The sequence below is a fragment of the Balaenoptera physalus genome (assembly GCF_965194825.1).
Source record: "Balaenoptera physalus genome assembly, chromosome: 15".
Lineage (NCBI taxonomy): Eukaryota > Metazoa > Chordata > Mammalia > Artiodactyla > Balaenopteridae > Balaenoptera > Balaenoptera physalus.
The window spans coordinates 17140332-17159706 of record NC_138894.1 but is presented as its reverse complement, the minus strand read 5'-3'; the positions used below and the strand labels follow the sequence as shown (position 1 = coordinate 17159706).

The window sequence follows — 19375 nt, the reverse complement described above, 5'->3', positions numbered from 1 at the left end:
CCAAAACACCCTTCCCTCTCATGCCCACACATCTCACTCCACTGCCTTCGTGTATTCATTCAAAAGTCATTTTCTCATTGAGGCCTTCCCTGGTCAGCGTGTGTAACTTATAACCCACACCTGCCTCGCTTCTTATCTGCTGTCCCTGACTTGGTTTTTCTCCTTAACATTTATCACTATCTAATATTTTAGTTATTTATTTATTTGGCTTACTGTCTGTCTGTCCAATTAGAATGTACCTAACGCAAGGATAGGTATTTTTGTCTAAAAAGACAAGATTCTCTAGTGCCTTTTCACAAGACCTAGAACTGTGCCTGGCACATAGTTGATGCAACATAAATACCTGGGATCCGTATTTTCTGCAGGGCCAATTAGATCATCAATCCAGCCCTGTCGTCAGAGACCCAGGTTCTTTCCACCTCTGCTTGTTGGCCTCCAGCCCTTTGACTGCCCAACTCGGTCCCTGCTGTGTAGACAGTCTCCACAAACATTTACCCAATAAATAAAAGTGAATTTCCATTTCTCTCGAAAATTCTGTATAGGAGACACATGTTCAAATTTCCTTTCTTTAATAGGATATGATGACAGAATTGGCAAAGAGCTTACACTTTGCCTTTAAAGTGGTATTTGTTAGAGAGTGGGGTGTGTGTGTGTGCACACACAGAGAGAATTGGGAGTTTTTTCCCTCAACTTTAATTAAGTTCCTCTTTGCCCCTGCTTATGTTATAAATCCACCGCTGTGACTGGACTGGTATTTTAGGAACAAACCAGTTTGCTTTTTCCCGCAAGTCCTGCATTTAAGCACATAATCTCCTGAAAACAGTTCTGGCCTGCTAGAAGAGAAGGTTTTCTCAATCACTAAACAGACGATTGATTGTGGATAGAGCATATTTCTTAAACATATAAAATCAGGTACAGTTAGCAACCTGTGCACCTGTGAGGATCTTTTCTGGGCAGCCTGTTGGGTGGTCTGTGTCTGCTTTGTAGGTGATACCACAGAATTAAGGCTTCTCTTTGCCTGATCTGAAAAACGTTATCCTTCTGATCGCTGAAATTCAGATCAGGAAGAGAAGGAGATAGTGAATGAACACTAGGAGCAGGAGGCTTTGTGAAGGCCTCAAACCAGTTGCTGAGAGAAGCAGGCGGTGGAGAGTGGCAGGGCCTCATGGAAGGACGGTTTGTGGAGAGGTGGCTGGTCCATCTGCGGTGGAGTGTTGGCTTTACTTAGAGCTTGGAAGAAAGTCATGAACAGTAGAAGAGAGGATGAATTGCTTCCTCAGGACCAGGAGTTTCAAGGAGAACTTTGGCTTGGACCAACCCTAGAAACAGGCCAAAATAGACAAGAAAACACTTGAGCTGGGAAAGGGGTGGGTCTGCGTGATGGGCTGGAAGGATTCAGGTCCAAGGCGGCTCTGAGATGCTCTTCTTTGGATAAAACCGGACTCGGCTACCTTGCCCAGGGAACACCTGTACCCTGGGTTGGGCGTGCTCTTTGCACAGCAGGCTGTCCACTGAGAGGCGTGTGGTGGTTCTCAGAGTTCCTGCCCTTGGCCTGGGTTTATGCTGTGGACATCCTGCCCCTGGGGACAGCGAAGGAGCAAAAAAAGCGGGAACTTTTCTTGGGATGGTAGCCTCCTAGGAGAGCTTTCCCGGAGTCAGCCCTAAAGAGAGTGATCTTTGCTAATCAGTCCCAGAGGCCTCGTCTTCCCAGCCTGACCAAGGAAAAGTCTACCTTCCTCTTTCTTTCTGTGAACCCACAACTTCCCAGTCCATTTTTTGGGAAAATGATGCCACCTAATGGGAACCAATAATAATAACTCATGGAGTGTTAAAGTGAGGGACCTGCATTTTCAAATATAACTCACATTTCCCTGCTTTGTACTTAACTCTGCCACCCATTCGGTGCTGTTTGTCAGTTTCTTTTTAAAAATTTTATTGCAAAATTTTTCAACCATATACAAAACAAGACAGTACAAAGAAATCCCATGTCCCCATCTCCTAGCCTTAACAACCATCAGTATTCTGCTGTGTTTATTTCATCTCTCTTCCCAACACACCCCTTCCCTTGTTTTTTCTTTGATTTTTTTATTTATTTTTTTTGAATTTTTAAATTTTATTTTACTCTTTTATACAGCAGGTTCTTATTAGTTATCCATTTTATACATATTAGTGTATATATGTCAATCCCAATCTCCCAATTCATCACACCACCACCCCCACCCCCCACTGCCACTTTCCCCCGTTGGTGTCCATACGTTTGTTCTCTACATCTGTGTCTCAATTTCTGCCCTGCAAACCAGTTCATCTGTACCATATTTCTAGGTTCCACATATATGCATTAATATACGATACTTGCTTTTCTCTTTCTGACTTACTTCACTCTGTATGACAGTCACTAGGTCCATCCATGTCTCTACAAATAACCCAATTTCATTCCTTTTTATGGCTGAATAATATTCCATTGTATATATGTACCACATCTTCTTTATCCATTCGTCTGTCGATGGGCATAGAGCTTGCTTCCATGACCTGGCTATTGTAAATAGTGCTGCAATGAACATTGGGGTGCATGTGTCTTTTTAAATTATGGTTTTCTCTGGGTATATGCCCAGTAGTGGGATTGCTGGTCATATGGTAATTCTATTTTTAATTTTTTAGGGAACCTCCATACTGTTCTCCATAGTGGCTGTATCAGTTTACATTCCCACCAACAGTGCAAGAGGGTTCCCTTTTCTCCACACCCTCTCCAGCATTTGTTGTTTGTAGATTTTCTGATGATGCCCATTCTAACTGGTGTGAGGTGATACCTCATTGTACTTTTGATTTGCATTTCTCTAATAATTAGTGATGTTGAGCAGCTTTTCATGTGCCTCTTGGCCATCTGTATGTCTTCTTTGGAGAAATGTCTATTTAGGTCTTCTGCCCATTTTTGGATTGGGTTGTTTGTTTTTTTAATATTGAGCTGCATGAGCTGTTTATATATTTTGGAGATTAATCTTTGTCCATTGATTCGTTTGCACATATTTTCTCCCATTCTGAAGGTTGTCTTTTCGTTTTGTTTGTAGTTTCCTTTGCTTTGCAAAAGCTTTTAAGTTTCATTAGGTCCCATTTGTTTATCTATGTTTTTATTTCCATTACTCTAGGAGGTGGATCAAAAAAGATCTTGCTGTGGTATATGTCGTAGAGTGTTCTTCCAATGTTTTCCTCTAAGAGTTTTATAGTGTCCGGTCTTACATTTAGGCCTCTAATCCATTTTCAGTTTATTTTTGTGTACGGTGTTAGGGAGTGTTCTAATTTCATTCTTTTATGTGTAGCTGTCTAGTTTTCCCAGCACCACTTACAGAAGAGACTGTCTTTTCTCCATTGTATATTCTTGCCTCCTTTGTCATAGATTAGTTGACCATAGGGGTGTGGGTTTATCTCTGGGCTTTCTATCCTGTTCCATTGATCTATATTTCTGTTTTTGTGCCAATACCATATTGTCTTGATTACTATAGCTTTGTAGTATAGTCTGAAGTCAGGGAATCTGATTCCTCCAGCTCCGTTTTTTTGCCTCAAGACTGCTTTGGCTATTCGGGGTCTTTTGTGTCTCCATACAAATTTTAAGATTTTTTGTTCTAGTTCTGTAAAAAATGCCATTGGTAATTTGATAGGGATTGCATTGAATCTGTAGATTGCTTTGGGTAGTATAGTCATTTTCACAATATTGATTCTTCCAATCCAAGAACATGGTACATCTCTCCACCTGTTGGTATCATCTTTAATTTCTTTCATCAGTGTCTTATAGTTTTCTGCAGACAGGTCTTTTGTCTCCCTAGGTAGGTTTATTCCTAGGTATTTTATTCTTTTTGTTGCAGTGGTGAGTGGGAGTGTTTCCTTAATTTCTCTTTCAGATTTTTCATCATTAGTGTACAGGAATGCAAGAGATTTCTGTGCATTCATTTTGTATCCTGCAACTTTACCAAATTCATTGATTAGCTCTAGTAGTTTTCTGGTGGCATCTTTAGGATTCTCTACGTGTAGTATCATGTCACCTGCAAACAGTGACAGTTTTACTCCTTCTTTTCCAATTTGTATTCCTTTTATTTCTTTTTCTTCTCTGATTGACGTGGCTAAGACTTCCAAAACTATGTTGAATAATAGTGGTGAGAGTGGACATCCTTGTCTTGTTCCTGATCTTAGAGGAAATGCTTTCAGTTTTTCACCATTGAGAATGATGTTTGCTGTAGGTTTGTCATATATGGCCTTTATTATGTTGAGGTAGGTTCCTTCTGTGCCCACTTTCTGGAGAGTTTTTATCATAAATGGGCGTTGAATTCTTTCAGAAGCTTTTTCTGCATCTGTTGAGATGATCATATGCTTTTTCTTCTTCAATTTGTTAATATGGTGTATCACATTGAATGATTTGCATATATTGAAGAATCCTTGCATCCCTGGGATAAATCACACTTGATCATGGTGTATGATCCTTTTAATGTGTTGTTGGATTCTGTTTGCTAGTATTTTGTTGAGGATTTTTGCATCTATATTCATCAGTGTTATTGGTCTGTAATTTTCTTTTTTTGTAGTATCTTTGTCTGGTTTTGGTATCAGGGTGATGGTGGCCTCATAGAATGAGTTTGGGAGTGTTCCTTCCTCTGCAATTTTTTGCAAGAGTTTGAGAAGAATGGGTGTTAGCTCTTCTCTAAATGTTTGATGGAATTCACCTGTGAAGCCATCTGGACTTTTGTTTGTTGGAAGATTTTTAATCACAGTTTCAATTTCATTACTTGTGATTGGTCTGTTCATATTTTCTATTTCTTCCTGGTTCAGTCTTGGAAGGTTATGCCTTTCTAAGAATGTGTCCATTTCTTCCAGCTTGTCCATTTTATTGGCATAGAGTTGCTTGTAGTAGTGTCTTAGGATACTTTGTATTTCTGTGGTGTCTGTAACTTCTCTTTTTTCATTTCTAATTTTATTGATTTGAGTCCTCTCCCTCTTTTTCTTGATGAGTCTGGCTAATGTTTTATCAACTTTGTTTATCTTCTCAAAGAACTAGCTTTTAATTTTATTGATCTTTGCTATTGTTTTCTTTGTTTCTATTTTATTTATTTCTCTGATCTTTATGATTTCTTTCCTTCTGCTAACTTTGGGTTTTGTTTGTTCTTCTTTCTCTAGTTCCTTTAGGTGTAAGGTTAGATTGTTTATTTGAGGTTTTTCTTGTTTCTTTAGGTAGGGTTGTATAGCTATAAACTTCCCTGTTAGAACTGCTTTTGCTGCATCCCATAGGTTTGGATCATCTTGTCTTCCTTGTCATTTGTCTCTAGGTATTTTTTGATTTCCTCTTTGATTTCTTCAGTGATCTCTTGGTTATTTATTAATGTATTGTTTAGCCTCCATGTGATTGTGTTTTTTATGTTTTTTTCCCTGTAATTCATTTCTAATCTCATAGCATTGTGGTCAGAAAAGATGCTTGATATGATTTCAATTTTCTTAAATTTACTGAGACTTGATTTGTGACCCAAGATGTGATCTATCCTGGAGAATGTTCTGTGAGCACTTGAGAAGAAAGTGTAATCTTCTGTTTTGGGATGGAATGTCCTATAAATATCAATTAAATCTATCTGGTCTATTGTGTCATTTAAAGCTTGTGTTTCCTTATTAATTTTCTGTTTGTATGATCTGTCCATTGGTGTAAGTGAGGTGTTAAAGTCCCCCACTATTATTGTGTTTCTGTCGATTTCCTCTTTTAGATCTCTTAGTAGTTGCCTTATGTATTGAGGTGCTCCTATGTTGGGTGCATATATATTTATAATTGTTATATCTTCTTCTTGGATTGATCCCTGGATCATTATGTAGTGTCCTTCCTTGTCTCTTGTAACATTCTTTATTTTAAAGTCCATTTTGTCTGCTATAAGTATTGCTATTTCAGCTTTCTTTTGATTTCCATTCGCTTGGAATATCTTTTTCCATCCCCTCACTTTCAGTCTGTATGTGTCCCTAGGTCTGAAGTGGGTCTCTTGTAGACAGCATATATATGGTTCTTGTTTTATTATCCATTCAGCAAGCCTGTGTCTTTTGGTTGGAGCATTTAATCCATTCACGTTTAAGGTAATTATCGATATGTATGTTCCTGTGACCATTTTCTTAATCGTTTTGGGTTTGTTTTTGTAGGTCCTTTTCTTCTCTTGTGTTTCCCAGTTAGAGAAGTTCCTTTAGCATTTGTTGTAGAGCTGGTTTGGTGGTGCTGAATTCTCTTAGGTTTTGCTTGTCTGTAAAGCTTTTGATTTCTCCATCGAATCTGAATGAGATCCTTGCCGGGTAGAGTAATCTTGGTTGTAGGTTCTTCCCTTTCATCACTTTAAGTATATCATGCCACTCCCTTCTGACTTGTAGAATTTCTGCTGAGAAATCAGCTGTTAACCTTATGGGAGTTCCCTTGTATGTTATTTGTCATTTTTCCCTTGCTGCTCTCCATAATTTTTCTTTGTCCTTAATTATTGCCGGTTTGATTACTATGTGTCTCGGCGTGTTTCTCTTTGGGTTTATCCTGTGTGGAACTCTCTGCACTTCCTGGACTTGGGTGGCTATTTCCTTTCCCATGTTAGGGAAGTTTTCAACTATAATCTCTTCAAATATTTTCTTGGGTCCTTTTTCTCTTCTCTTTCTGGGACCCCTATAATGCAAATGTTGTTGCGTTTAATGTTGTCCCAGAGGTCTCTTAGGCTGTCTTCATTTCTTTTCATTCTTTTTTCTTTATTCTGTTCCACAGCAGTGAATTCCACCATTCTGTCTTCCGGGTCAGTTATCCGTTCTTCTGCCTCAGTTATTCTGCTATTGATTCCTTCTAGTGTATTTTTCATTTCAGTTATTGTAATGTTCATCTCTGTTTGTTTGTTCTTTAATTCTTCTAGGTCTTTGTTAAACATTTCTTGCATCTTCTCGATCTTTGCCTCCATTCTTTTTCTGAGGTCCTGGATCATCTTCACTATCATTATTCTGAATTCTTTTTCTGGAAGGTTGCCTATCTCTACTTCATTTAGTTGTTTCCCTGGGGTTTTATCTTGTTCCTTCATCTGGTGCATAGCCCTCTCTCTGCCTTTTCATGTTGTCTGTCTTTCCGTGAATGTGGTTTTTGTTCCACAGGCTGCAGGATTGTCGTTCTTCTTGCTTCTGCTGTCTGCCCTCTGGTGGATGAGGCTATCTAAGAGGCTTGTGCAAGTTTCCTGGTGGGAGGGACTGGTGGTGGGTAGAGCTGGGTGTTGCTCTGGTGGGCAGAGCTCAGTAAAACTTTAATCTGCTTGTCTGCTGATGGGTGGGGCTGAGTTTTCTCCCTGTTGGTTGTTTGGCCTGAGGCGACACAGCACTGGAGCCTACAGGCTCTTTGGTGAGGCTAATGGCAGACTCTGGGAGGGCTTATGCAAAGGAGTACTTCCCAGAACTTCTGCCTCCAGTGTCCTTGTCCCAATGGTGAGCCACAGCCACCCTCCGCCTCTGCAGGAGACCTTCCAACACTAGCAGGTAGGTCTGGTTCAGTCTCCTATGGGGTCACTGCTCCTTCCCCGGGTCCTGATGCACACACACTACTTTGTGTGTGCCCTCCAAGAGTGGAGTCTCTGTTTCCTCCAGTTGCCGGACCCCCAGGTTGGGAAGCCTGACGTGGGGCTCAGAACCTTCACTCCAGTGGGTGGACTTCTGTGGTATAAGTGTTCTACAGTTCATGAGTCACCCACCCATCAGTTACGGGATTTGATTTTATTGTGATTGTGCCCCTCCTACCATCTCATTATGGCTTCTGCTTTGTCTTTGGATGTGGGTTATCTTTTTTGGTGAGTACCAGTGTCTTCCCGTCGATGATTGTTCATCAGTTAGTTGTGATTCCGTTGCTCTTGCAAGAGGGAGTGAGCGCACGTCCTTCTACTCCACCATCTTGAACCCGAGCCTTCCAGACCTTTAGTCCTGTTTGTCAATTTCTGATGAAGCCAAACTCAACAGCACATGGCCAGTCAGGATTCATAATACTATTAAGTATTTTAAGATGGCTCTATGTACATATATCCAATCATCACATAGTACACATTAAATATATAACAATCTTATTTGTCAATTATACCTCAATAAAGCTGAAATTTTAAATTTAAAAAAAGATGGCTATAAATGATATAAATGAAAAACAGATGTACAAGAAGTATAAATGAATGGAGATATGCCAAAATGATAATAGTGACTGGGTTAGGCTAGTGTGATTATGGAGTTTTTTTGGTTTGTTTTTTTGTGTGTGTGTGATTGTGTTTTCTAAATGTTTTATAATATAGTTTATATTTCTTTCTTAGGAAATTTGTGTTCATCATAAGTATAGTTTTAAGTAAGTAATAATTAAATTGGAAAATACAGAAAGGGAAATAAGAAAAACAAAAGCACCTGTAGTCCCACCACTCAAATATACTTACTGTTTGCATTTTGGTGTGCTTCTAGTCTTTTTGTTAGTTTGTTTGTTTTTTCTTCCACTGCGCTGCATGGCTGGTGGGATGGGATCTTAGTTCCCCAACCAGGGATTGAACCCCAGCCCATGGTAGTGAACCACCGAGTCCTAACCACTGGACCACCACGGAACTGCCTCTAGTTTTTTTTTTTTAATCATAGAATTTATGTGTTTTTTAAAAATTGTAATCATTCTGTGTAATTCTTTTATCATTTACTATCACTTTAGTAATAATTCTATTGCTTTTATGATACTAAAAATCACCCTTTAGACAAAGCTGTTTCCAGGAAACCTCAGTGCATCATTGAGTTGCATCAGGATCCTAGAAATCTGACCTTAAAATAATTTTTTTATACTCTCATTTGTGCGGAATGTTCATGTACGTGGAGACCTCTTCAAAAGCCAGTGAGGGAACAGGTGAAAACAGTAAGAAGAAAAGAATTTTAGAATTTATTGTGCAACGTCAAATGTGCCCACTGAAGGTGGTGATAGGAAGTTGTTCAAGGTGAGGTACCAGCAGGGTCCAGCCGTGTGCCAGCGCCACCTAGTGGTTTTGGTTATGAACCATCTGCATTCTTGGTCTCACTTCTGTGAGTCTGAGAGCTGGGCCCCTGGGCTCTAGGCCTTGCTCCAGGACTCTGCCTCTCATCTCTGCTTAGCCCACTGAAAATGGAGCAAGATTACTGTCAGCACACGAATGCCTAGGAGATGTACATATAGTTGCTTGCATGATTAGCACCCAGGGGGCACCGAGTAAAAGGCAGAAGGGCTCAGGAATCTATGAAACGAAACATTCAACTGGGAAGACAGAAGTTTGGAATTCTGGCCCCTGAGATGCCACCAAATCATCATCCTTTTTACGAATCTCTTTTTTAATAAATCTCTTCTCCACTTGTAACTCATTTACCTTATTATCCGAAAAAATGTGTGTCAGTCCTTTCTCTGACAGATGTTTTGATTAGGCTGTTGAGGTGCCAGGTAGTGCAAGAGAAGACACCCTGGTGTGTTAGAGCCATAAAGGGCTGATAGGAATCCAGTTCTACCACTTACTAGCCCTGTGGCTCAGGCTAAGTCACTTAATCTTTCCCCACTCAGTTTCCTCATTCCTCAAATGAAGATAATCATAGCTTTTTTGCTAGGTTATAATAAGGACGATAGCTATTTTTATAATAAAAATCTTTATTGTTAAGTCAGACAGTGTCAAAACAATTAAAAATTAATTCAGTTTACTAATTCTAGGACACACAGGTTTTTCCCTTTTTTAACATTTCTGAAGCAGGATGTGTTGGTGACATGCCAGTGTTTTTGCTTTCTTAACAGTTACGTAAAATGTGCTCCTTACACTCTCTGGTGTTGTAAATGAAATGTGATAATTAGGTCAGCAGAGTGTTTGAAACTCTCCAGGGAGAACTGTTTTAAGTGCTCTTGGTGGTGTCTGTAAACCCTGAACATGACAACTGGTTATATGAGGTCTGATGGTGACAATTCCCTCACTGCTCTGTTACCAGTCTCAGATGTGAACCCATGAGCTACCCTTTCTAGGAGATTCATTTGGAAAGCGTGTGTTGAGGGACTTCCCTGGTGGTCCAGTGGTTAAGACTCCGCCCTTCCATTGCCGGGGGCATGGGTTTGATCCCTGGTCGGGGAACTAAGATCCCTCATGCTGCACGATGCAGCCAAAAAGAAAAAAAAAAAAAAAACTGAAAAGGAAAGCGTGTGTTCTAAAGTCCCTGAGATTACACAGAGCATGGTTCATAATTGAGCAGCCTGTAGCATTTAGCACCACACAGTACACATGAAGTGAGTGATGGTGGGCTGTTTTGAAGAGGGTACGTAGGAGGGTGGATGTAATCCCTTCTCTAATTCTGTTGGTTCCTTCTCTGCTGTATAGACCGCTTCTTTCTCTCAAGTACTCTTCGAGGGCTGAATGGGATGTTGCATGGAAAATACCTGGTACCTATTCAACCAAGTACATAACCACAGGTTTTACAGGCATATCTTGTTTTATTGTACTTTACTGTGCTTCACAGACATTGCATTTTTTATGAATTGAAGGTTTATAGCAATCTTGCATCCAGCAAGTCTGTCAGCATCATTTTTCCAACAGCCTTTGCTCACTTTGTGTCTCTGGGTCACATTTCAGTAATTCTCGCAATATTTCAAATTTATTCATTATTATTATATTTGTTATGCTGATCTGTGATTGCTGATCTGTGATCAATGATCTTTGATGTCACTATTGCAAAAAGAGTACAACTCACTAAAGGCTCAGATGATAGCACCTTTTGACAATAAAGTTTTTTGTTTTTTGTTTTTTTTTTTAACTTTTGGGTTTATTTATTTATTTATTTTTTATTTATGGCTGTGTTGGGTCTTCGTTTCTGTGCGAGGGCTTTCTCTAGCTGTGGTAAGCGGGGGCCACTCTTCATCGCGGTGCGCGGGCCTCTCACTTTCGTGGCCTCTCTTGTTGCGGAGCACAGGCTCCAGACGCGCAGGCTCAGTAATTGTGGCTCACGGGTCTAGTTGCTCCGCGGCATGTGGGATCTTCCCAGACCAGGGCGTGAACCCGTGTTCCCTGCATTGGCAGGCAGATTCTCAACCACTGCGCCACCAGGGAAGCCCACAATAAAGTATTTTTAATTAGGGTATGTGCATATTTTTTTAGACCTAATGCCATTGCACACTTAACAGACTACAGTATAGTGTAAACATAACTTTTTTTTTTTAATTATTAGCACCTTTAATTATTATTTATTTATTTATTTATTTGGCTGTGTTGGGTCTTGGTTTCTGTGCGAAGGCTTCCTCTAGTTGCGGCAAGCGGGGGCCACTCTTCATCGCGGTGCGCGGGCCTCTACTATCGTGGCTTCTCTTGTTGCGGAGCACGGGCTCCAGACGCGCAGGCTCAGTAGTTGTGGCTCACGGGCCTAGTTGCTCCGCGGCATGTGGGATCTTCCCAGACCAGGGCTCGAACCCGTGTCCCCTGCATTAGTAGGCAGATTCTCAACCACTGCACCACCAGGGAAGCCCCAAACATAGCTTTTATACGCACTGGGAGGGACTTCCCTGACAGTCCAGTGGTTAAGACTCTGCTCTTCCACTGCAGGGGGTGCGGGTTCCATCCCTGGTCAGGGAACTAAGATCCCACACGCCGTGCAGCACAGCCAAAAAAAAGAAAAACTTTCTTTTTCAAAAAAAAATAGATTTATGCACCGGGAAACCAAAAACTGTGTGTGATTTGCTTTACTGCAGATAAAGCAGTAAACGGAACCTGCAGTATCTCTGAGGTCTGCCCGTACTCTCCATCTCCTTGGCAACTGTCCCTAGTCTTTTTCTCTCTGTCTTTCAGTCTAATAAAGTTCCTGTTGTTCAGCACCCGCACCACATGCATCCGTTGACGCCCCTCATCACCTACAGCAACGACCACTTCTCCCCTGGCTCCCCTCCCACACACCTCTCCCCAGAGATCGATCCAAAGACAGGTGAGTCAGCGGCTGCTCAGGCTGGACCAGCTCCACAGCTCCAGTGGGGGTGGGCTTTTCTTCTCGGGGAGTATTTCAGCCCTGGAATCAGACAGACCTGGGTTCAAACCATGTCTCCAACTCTGAATTGTCTCTAACCCTGCCCACTAAGTTTAGCCTTTTCAGTTCGCTCATCAGTGCCTTACGTGTCCCTTCTGCATCACTGGGTCATTGTGAGGATGAAAGGAGATTAAACGAGATGATGCATAGGGCCTGGCTCCACAGCAAGCATTTGGTGTTGCTCTGCCACTGCTTCTTTTACTTTAGAATCTCTTAAAACTTTAAGATTGGAATGACCTGGAAGGGGAAAAAAAATCTCCTTTCTCATTGACTTTGAAGTCTAGCCGGCTGCAGGCTGTGCCTCCTTAAACCAAAAACCTATGCCCTAAACTGAACATATGGAAGTAAACAGTCTAGCCAGACACAAGTATAGCTATAAAGCAGTAGACTGAGTTGGCTTGTTGTTTTTAACTTGCTCCCCCAAACTCCATCCCAGAGGGAGCCATAGTCTTCATAAAATTCCCATAGAGTTTCCATGGGTCAAAGCATTTTTGGAGCTCATCTTTAGAGAAATCACAGCTACTACAAGTTACAGATAATAAGGAGGACAAATGTGGAACAGAGATCCAAAGTTTATCTTTCCATGAATGAGGCAGCTTTTCTAGCTGATGACTCTGGGGATATCTTGGGTCTCTCAGTCCAAAATTTCCTGCCTGTGTCTTGGACGACTCCTGTATGAGCAGCTGGAAGTTACTGGTGACAGAGGGCAGGGATAATAAAAGAAAGGGCCTTCCAAGCTCCAGGGCACCTGGGAATATAGGGCAAGGAACCTCCTGTTTGATATTATTTTAAGGTGTTAATGTAGGGCCAAGGAATTGTCTGACACATCTCTCTTTGGAAGCAGGAATCCCCCGGCCCCCTCACCCATCTGAGCTGTCTCCGTATTACCCACTGTCTCCCGGAGCTGTCGGGCAAATCCCCCATCCCCTCGGCTGGCTCGTCCCACAGTAAGGAAACTTACAGCCTTTCTTACCCTCCCTCCTTCCTTATGCTGAGCTCTAACTTCTGTACCTCCAGCCGGTCCTGGTGGTCCGTATACAGATGCCCCACCCCCACACGTGGAGCCCTCTCACCAAAGCCCAGGACTCAGACCTCCCTGCTCTCCCCAGGGCAGTGTCCCCCCAACTCTTCCTTCCTACTTCCTGCCTTTACTTCTCATCCTTTCTTCCCAACCGCCTCTCCTTCCCTGTCCTGAACATTCCCATTTTAGCCAATTTGCTGACCAGATTTCCTTGCTCCTGGCCCTTACAGGCAAGGACAGCCCATGTACTCCCTTCCTCCCGGCGGCTTCCGGCACCCCTACCCTGCCCTCGCCATGAATGCCTCAATGTCCAGGTGAGTCCTGGGGCTGGAGCTGTGAGCAGGAGGTGGCAGTGCAGGGAATGGTTGTCTACCAGCGTCCCTGCCATTTCTGACCATTACACAGCTTTCTCTTGGCAGTAAGCGAGGAGGCAGGTGCTCACCTTTCCTCCTGCCTCTCTGATAAGGTGGGGATGGAGACCATAGGCTCAGCTCACTCTTGCCCCATCTGTCTAAGAGAAGCATTTCAAAGCCCTCGCACTCAACCCTCCTGCACGTCCCCTCACGGGCTGGGCTGGGCTTTGTGGCACTGAAGCATTTTGAGTACGTCACTCTGAAGCCAGAGGCTGGGAGATTAATTGTTCCTGCAATGATGTCAGGAGAGGGGAACAGTGAAAGGGGATTTCTGTCTCAGTGGCCGATCTACCTGACAGTGGTACCGCCAATGACAAAAGAAGTGCAACCCACAGCCTAAGCCCTTCTTTCCCCCCTGTGTACCCTGGCCTCAGACCCGCTGCATCTTCTTTTGTGTTTTTCATCCTACCTGCTTTCAGCACCAAATATAGGAAACCTGCGCGCTTGTGGGGGAAGGGAGGTTAGTTGGGTGTTTCCCAAACCGGTTCTGTCAAGGTCAGTGCATGGCCTCCCGTTGCTCCAACGCTGCCACAGCAGAGGTGTTTACACGCCTCCGCCATCAAGACTTGGGGCCCGCCACATCCCCTGTGGGTGATAAGCATTCTGCCTGAATCCCTCTGTTGTCTTTGTTTCCATCTGGTACATAGCCTGGTTTCCAGTCGGTTCTCCCCTCACATGGTGGCTCCGGCCCATCCTGGTCTGCCCACCTCAGGGATCCCCCACCCCGCCATCGTCTCCCCCATCGTCAAGCAGGAACCGGCGCCCCCCAGCCTGAGCCCGGCCGTGATCGCGTGAGTAACAGGCTGCCTGATGGGGGTTGGCCAGTCTCTGAGCAGCGAGTGCCATTGGTTGCTTTCTTGGGGACATTCAGCTGGCAGCCCGGCAGCTTCCTCAACTACACCCTCTCCCTTGGGAACTGTTCCCTTTGACCCCTGGAGTTCCCATCCTCTCAGAGACACCGTGCATCTCTTCTCACATTCAGGAAAGTTTTACAACCAGGACTTTGAGGCTGAAAGAGAACCTGAGAGAGCTTTTAGCTTCCTTCTCCCCCTCCCACCCCGCCACCCATACACTTGAAAATTGTAAGGCCCCAGAAAGGAGAATATTCTCAAGGTCACATGGCTGACCGGTGGCAGAGCTCTGCCCAGCACCAAGGCCTGTGCTTTGTCCACTGTGCCATAAAGACAGCAGGAAAGCCAAAGTCGGTGCCTCATAGCCAAGGAGACCTCCCCTCTCCATTTCTGCCTGAAGTGCCCTGCCCCCCTCCTCTTTCTCACCTGCGGCCAGTGCATCCCAGCCCTCACCACCACCCTCCGCTCCTTTGTCAGGAGGTTGTCCTTTCCTAGAACATGGCCGGAGGTCAGTCAGAGGCTAGGAACTAGATGCTCAGGCTCTGAAAGCAACCCCGGGCAACCTGCATTATCATCCAAGCAACAGCCTCTCCCCTCCCCAGAGGCAGACAGCGCTTAGCCTCCTAGAGAGAGACAGCTGACACCAGCTAACCTACAGCCTTATGACTCCCCAGGAAATCACCCGTCACGGTGAAAAAAGAGGAAGAAAAGAAACCCCACGTGAAGAAGCCTCTTAATGCCTTCATGTTATATATGAAGGAGATGAGGGCCAAGGTGGTGGCCGAGTGCACCCTGAAGGAAAGTGCAGCCATTAACCAGATCCTGGGGAGAAAGGTAAGTCCTGCCCTTGTGCTCCGGGCTGTGCGGCTCAGCGCCCCTGCGCTCACCGCTCTGTCCTCTCTGGTCCTCTCTCCCGCAGTGGCACAACCTCTCCCGAGAAGAACAGGCCAAGTACTACGAACTGGCCCGGAAGGAGCGGCAGCTTCACTCGCAGCTCTACCCGACCTGGTCAGCCCGGGACAACTACGTACGTGCCCATCAGACACCAGGAGCAGCCTCTGCGAGAGGAAGAGGGGGAAAGGAAGCTGACTCCAGTGACAGAGGACCCTATCAACGGAGTCAGCTTCCAGGGAGGCCAGGGAGAAGTCTATATTTCTCTAGAGATAAGACATTTTAGTTCTCAGGAGGGCAACAAGGCCATGGTTTGGTATCCTGAGGACAGACTCCAATCTGTGCCTGTCCCATTGGAAGTGGACTCAGCCTTTAATTCCATAATTCAGGGTGCAGTGTGAGCTGTGTGCTAGCTCTGTGGTCAGTGTCTCTAGCCAAGGGTTCCCAACCTGGGGCTCAGAGACCAATGCGTAAGAGACCAATGCTCAGAGACCAGCCACTGCCCGCGTTTCTGATAACTCCCTGAAACTGGGAAGGTTTTTGTATGTATGTTCTTACTTGCTTTTTTTTGTGCTAAAAGGCTGCATAGCTACGTTAGTTTTTGGGGGGTTTTGTTTGTTTATTCGGTTTTTTTTTTTGCCGATTGAACCCACGCCCTCGGCAGTGAAAGCACGGAGTCCTAACCACTGGACAGCTGGGGAATTCCCAGCTGCATTAGATTTTCAGTGAGACCTGGGACCCCTCAGAAAAGATCAGGAACCTTACACTGTTCTAGGGAGAGAAATGGAAAAATAAGCCTGAAGGGCAGGGAAAGAATGAGGCCTTCCGAGAAAGCCAGGGCACCGGAGCTGGAGGGAAGGGATCCAGTGGGGGAGGGAAGCGGTGTTCCAGGAAGGCTCATTGTGCCACCTTGTGAGGCTGCCGTGGGGAGTGTGATCTGGGTGCCCAGTACAGGAAGTATCCTGTCTCCCCACTTGATAGCTGGGAGTCCCGCAGAAAGCCGGTTATTCTGTCCCTGGTTACCTCTTCCTTTGGCTGTTATCTTTCAGGGTAAGAAAAAGAAGAGGAAGCGAGAAAAGCAGCTTTCCCAGACCCAGTCCCAGCAGCAAGTCCAGGAGGCAGACGGTGAGTCTTCAGGAGAGCCCTGCATCTTTACTTCTTTTTCCCACTATCCCAGCTACACCTGCCGGCACTTTGTACCCGGGTCTCTGATGGACACGGTGACAATGCCGTATTATGATAGCTGCCATTTTCAAGGCCTCAGCCTTATGTACACTCAGGGGGTGTGTTATTATTATCCCCATTTTGGAGATGATCTGTTAAGAGGCTCGAAGAAGTGAAGGGATTTTTCCAGTCACTCTGCTTGTTAAATGGTCCAGCACTTTGTCACTTGGAAGGCTCTTTTCAATTCAGTTGAGTTGTGTCTTATTTGAGGGTTAGGTTCTAAAATCAATGCATAAGGTAAAAACTGAATGTCGCTGAAATGATCCTTGAAATTCCCTTAGGAAGGCAGCCCATTAGAGATTGACATTATCACCTATCAGTGAATCCAGTAGAATCAGGTTTTCCTCCAATGTTTGTTTGGTCGAATATCAGAAATAATTGTTCACTTGGATTGGGGGGGCCCCTTTGTGCCACAAATATGTACTGTATCTTTTTACACCAGAATCACACCCAGCACAGAGATGCGCACACTGTGACCAGTATTTCAGTCAAGCCTCCCATCTCATGCTCACTCCAGGACAAGTGCAGAACTTGTTTAGTTCCATCTATAGTGCTTTTTTGGGGGCGGGGGGCGGTGAGGGAGCTGTGCCACCCAGCTTGTGGGATCTTAGTTCCCTGACCAGGGATCAAACCCGGGGCCACAGCAGTGAAAGCGCCAAGTCCTGACCCCTGGACCGCCAGGGAAGTCCCCTAAAGTGCTTTTTATCACCTTGCTTTTCTTTTCATCTCCTTTCCTACCTTTCTAATATCTGTATAATTTGCGTATTCATCTCCATAGGAGTACATGTAAGTTAACTCTGTATATGATGCAAAATCCACTGTATACCACGTTGCTTAGCAGGTGCTATACTATCTCTGACAGCACCATAAACCAAAGATCTTAAAGCAAATTGAGTGGAGATCCAGCCCCAGAATGATGAGCTTTCAGCAGGAAGACGATCATGTGATAGGCTGAGCTATTTTCCTTCCAGGCAGGTGCTGAATGGGTCTTTGGCATTTGGGCATTGCCCCTTGTCTGTGCTCTAGGTGTCTTGAAAGCCATAGCCGTCATTTCAGGTTCTCACGTCCCTCCCTGTACGCATTCTTGTTTCCGGAGTTGATGTGTACAGCTGGGCTTCCTCGGCAACCTCCGCCTCCCCCCGTGCTCCTAGCTGCTAACTCTTTCGTGTGGTTTTTTTTTCCCCTAGGTGCTCTGGCCTCCAAAAGCAAGAAGCCATGTGTCCAGTACCTGCCCCCTGAGAAGCCCTGTGACAGCCCTGCCTCCTCCCACGGCAGCATGCTGGACTCGCCGGCCACCCCCTCCACGGCCTTGGCCTCCCCAGCTGCCCCGGCCGCCACCCACTCGGAGCAAGCCCAGCCCCTCTCCCTCACCACCAAGCCAGAGACCCGGGCCCAGCTGGCTCTCCACTCGGCTGCCTTCCTGTCAGCGAAGGCTGCCGCCACCTCCTCTGGCCAGATGGGCAGCCAGCCCCCCGTCCTGTCCCGGCCCCTCCCCCTGGGGTCCGTGCCCACAGCTCTGCTGACGTCCCCCCCTTCCTTCCCAGCCACGCTCCATGCCCACCAGGCCCTCCCCGTGCTCCAGGCCCAGCCTCTTTCCTTGGTTACCAAGTCTGCCCACTAAGCTGCCCCCTGACCTATGCAGGCTGTCACGTGACTCATCGAGTAGTAATGACGCAGAAGAAGAAGAAGAAGAAAAAAAAAAGGAAACTTTATTGGTCAATATTTGACCACTCTGGACTGTTCTGTAAAGTGACTGGTAACAGCAGCACTTTACGTTTTGTAGATGTAACCAGTAGCTGATCTTAAGGCTTTTTTAAAAAACAAAACAAAACAAACAAAAAAAATCTTTAAAAAACAAGAACTGAAAAGTAGTGTGTTATTCTTCCTGTATGTGCAGCGGTGGATGGACCTGGGCAGAAGGCACCTCTGTCTCTACCTCCTGGACTCTCTGCCCTCCTCCCTCTTCCCATCGTCCCCCCGCGTCCCGGCTTCCCCCACCCAGCCTGCATGTTGGCCGTTGCTGCCATTTCTAGCCCGCAGCCTCTTCATCTACATCCCACTCCTGGACATTCCCTTTTAACTTGGCCCATGTTCTTCTCCTTTGCTCAGCTCCATGGGTTCTTGCCTTCATCTTCATTCTCTGCCCAGTGTAAGGCTGTCACCATGTGTGAAGACACCTTGGCCTCGTTTGTCTCCACCAGCATCCCCTTTCCCTCAGTGGCCCTAATGCCCCAGTCTCCAGCTTTTGGTGGGGGAAGAGGTCCTCTGCAGTGGTTCTTTCCCGCATTTAAAGGGACTCAAGGTGCCTGCCACTTCCTCAGTGAAGAAGCCTGTGTACCACCCCCTTACCAGTCGAGATGTTCCCTCACAGCCCCAGAGTGGCAGACAGGACCTGGCTCCAAGGTCTGGCTCCTGTCACCCGGGTCCATGCTAGCACAATCTGCCAAAGCTCTAAAGACCCTTCTCCCTCCCCCATCACCTCACATGCTTCTTCTGTGTGTATTTCTTTTCATTTTTATGGGGTTTTTTGGAGCAGTTTAAACTCCCAGTTGTTTATTTTCACAAAAGAAAATAAAATTGCAGTTGCAAGACCTTTTCTGAGTATTTTAGTCCTTTTCTTGAATCAAGCCCCCTTCTTCACACCAAGCCCTGTGTGAGATTTTTGCAGACATGCAAAGGAGGAATGCCGCTTATTGGAAGGGGGATATAAATCATGCCTGACACGACTAGAAAAATTCAACCCAGTTTCCAGCCTCGAATGTGCACAGACCAGTCAGTATAGATAACTGAGATACAAAGGGATGAATCTTTTTATTTTCGTTTGTCTTCTTGTAATTGCCAAGATAGGAGAGGTATCCTTGGATTGCTTTGCATGTATCTAGCACTGCAATTAATTTTTTTTGTTGTTACGGTGTTATTGAGGTATAATTCAC

At 45.0% G+C, this 19375-nt stretch overlaps 1 protein-coding gene across 1 annotated transcript in view; it reads left to right on the top strand.

The window, feature by feature from the left end:
• TCF7L1 (transcription factor 7 like 1) overlaps positions 1–19038 on the top strand; it is a 159655-nt gene extending 140617 nt beyond the window's left edge. The window contains exons 5-12 of the mRNA XM_082425914.1: positions 11811–11943; positions 12887–12989; positions 13294–13377; positions 14124–14267; positions 15002–15161; positions 15247–15354; positions 16268–16343; positions 17630–19038. Of these exons, the coding sequence (XP_082282040.1) occupies positions 11811–11943; positions 12887–12989; positions 13294–13377; positions 14124–14267; positions 15002–15161; positions 15247–15354; positions 16268–16343; positions 17630–18063 (1242 nt within the window). The 3' untranslated portion in view covers positions 18064–19038. The remainder of the gene's footprint in view (positions 1–11810; positions 11944–12886; positions 12990–13293; positions 13378–14123; positions 14268–15001; positions 15162–15246; positions 15355–16267; positions 16344–17629) is intronic.
• Positions 19039–19375: the final 337 nt, after the last annotated feature.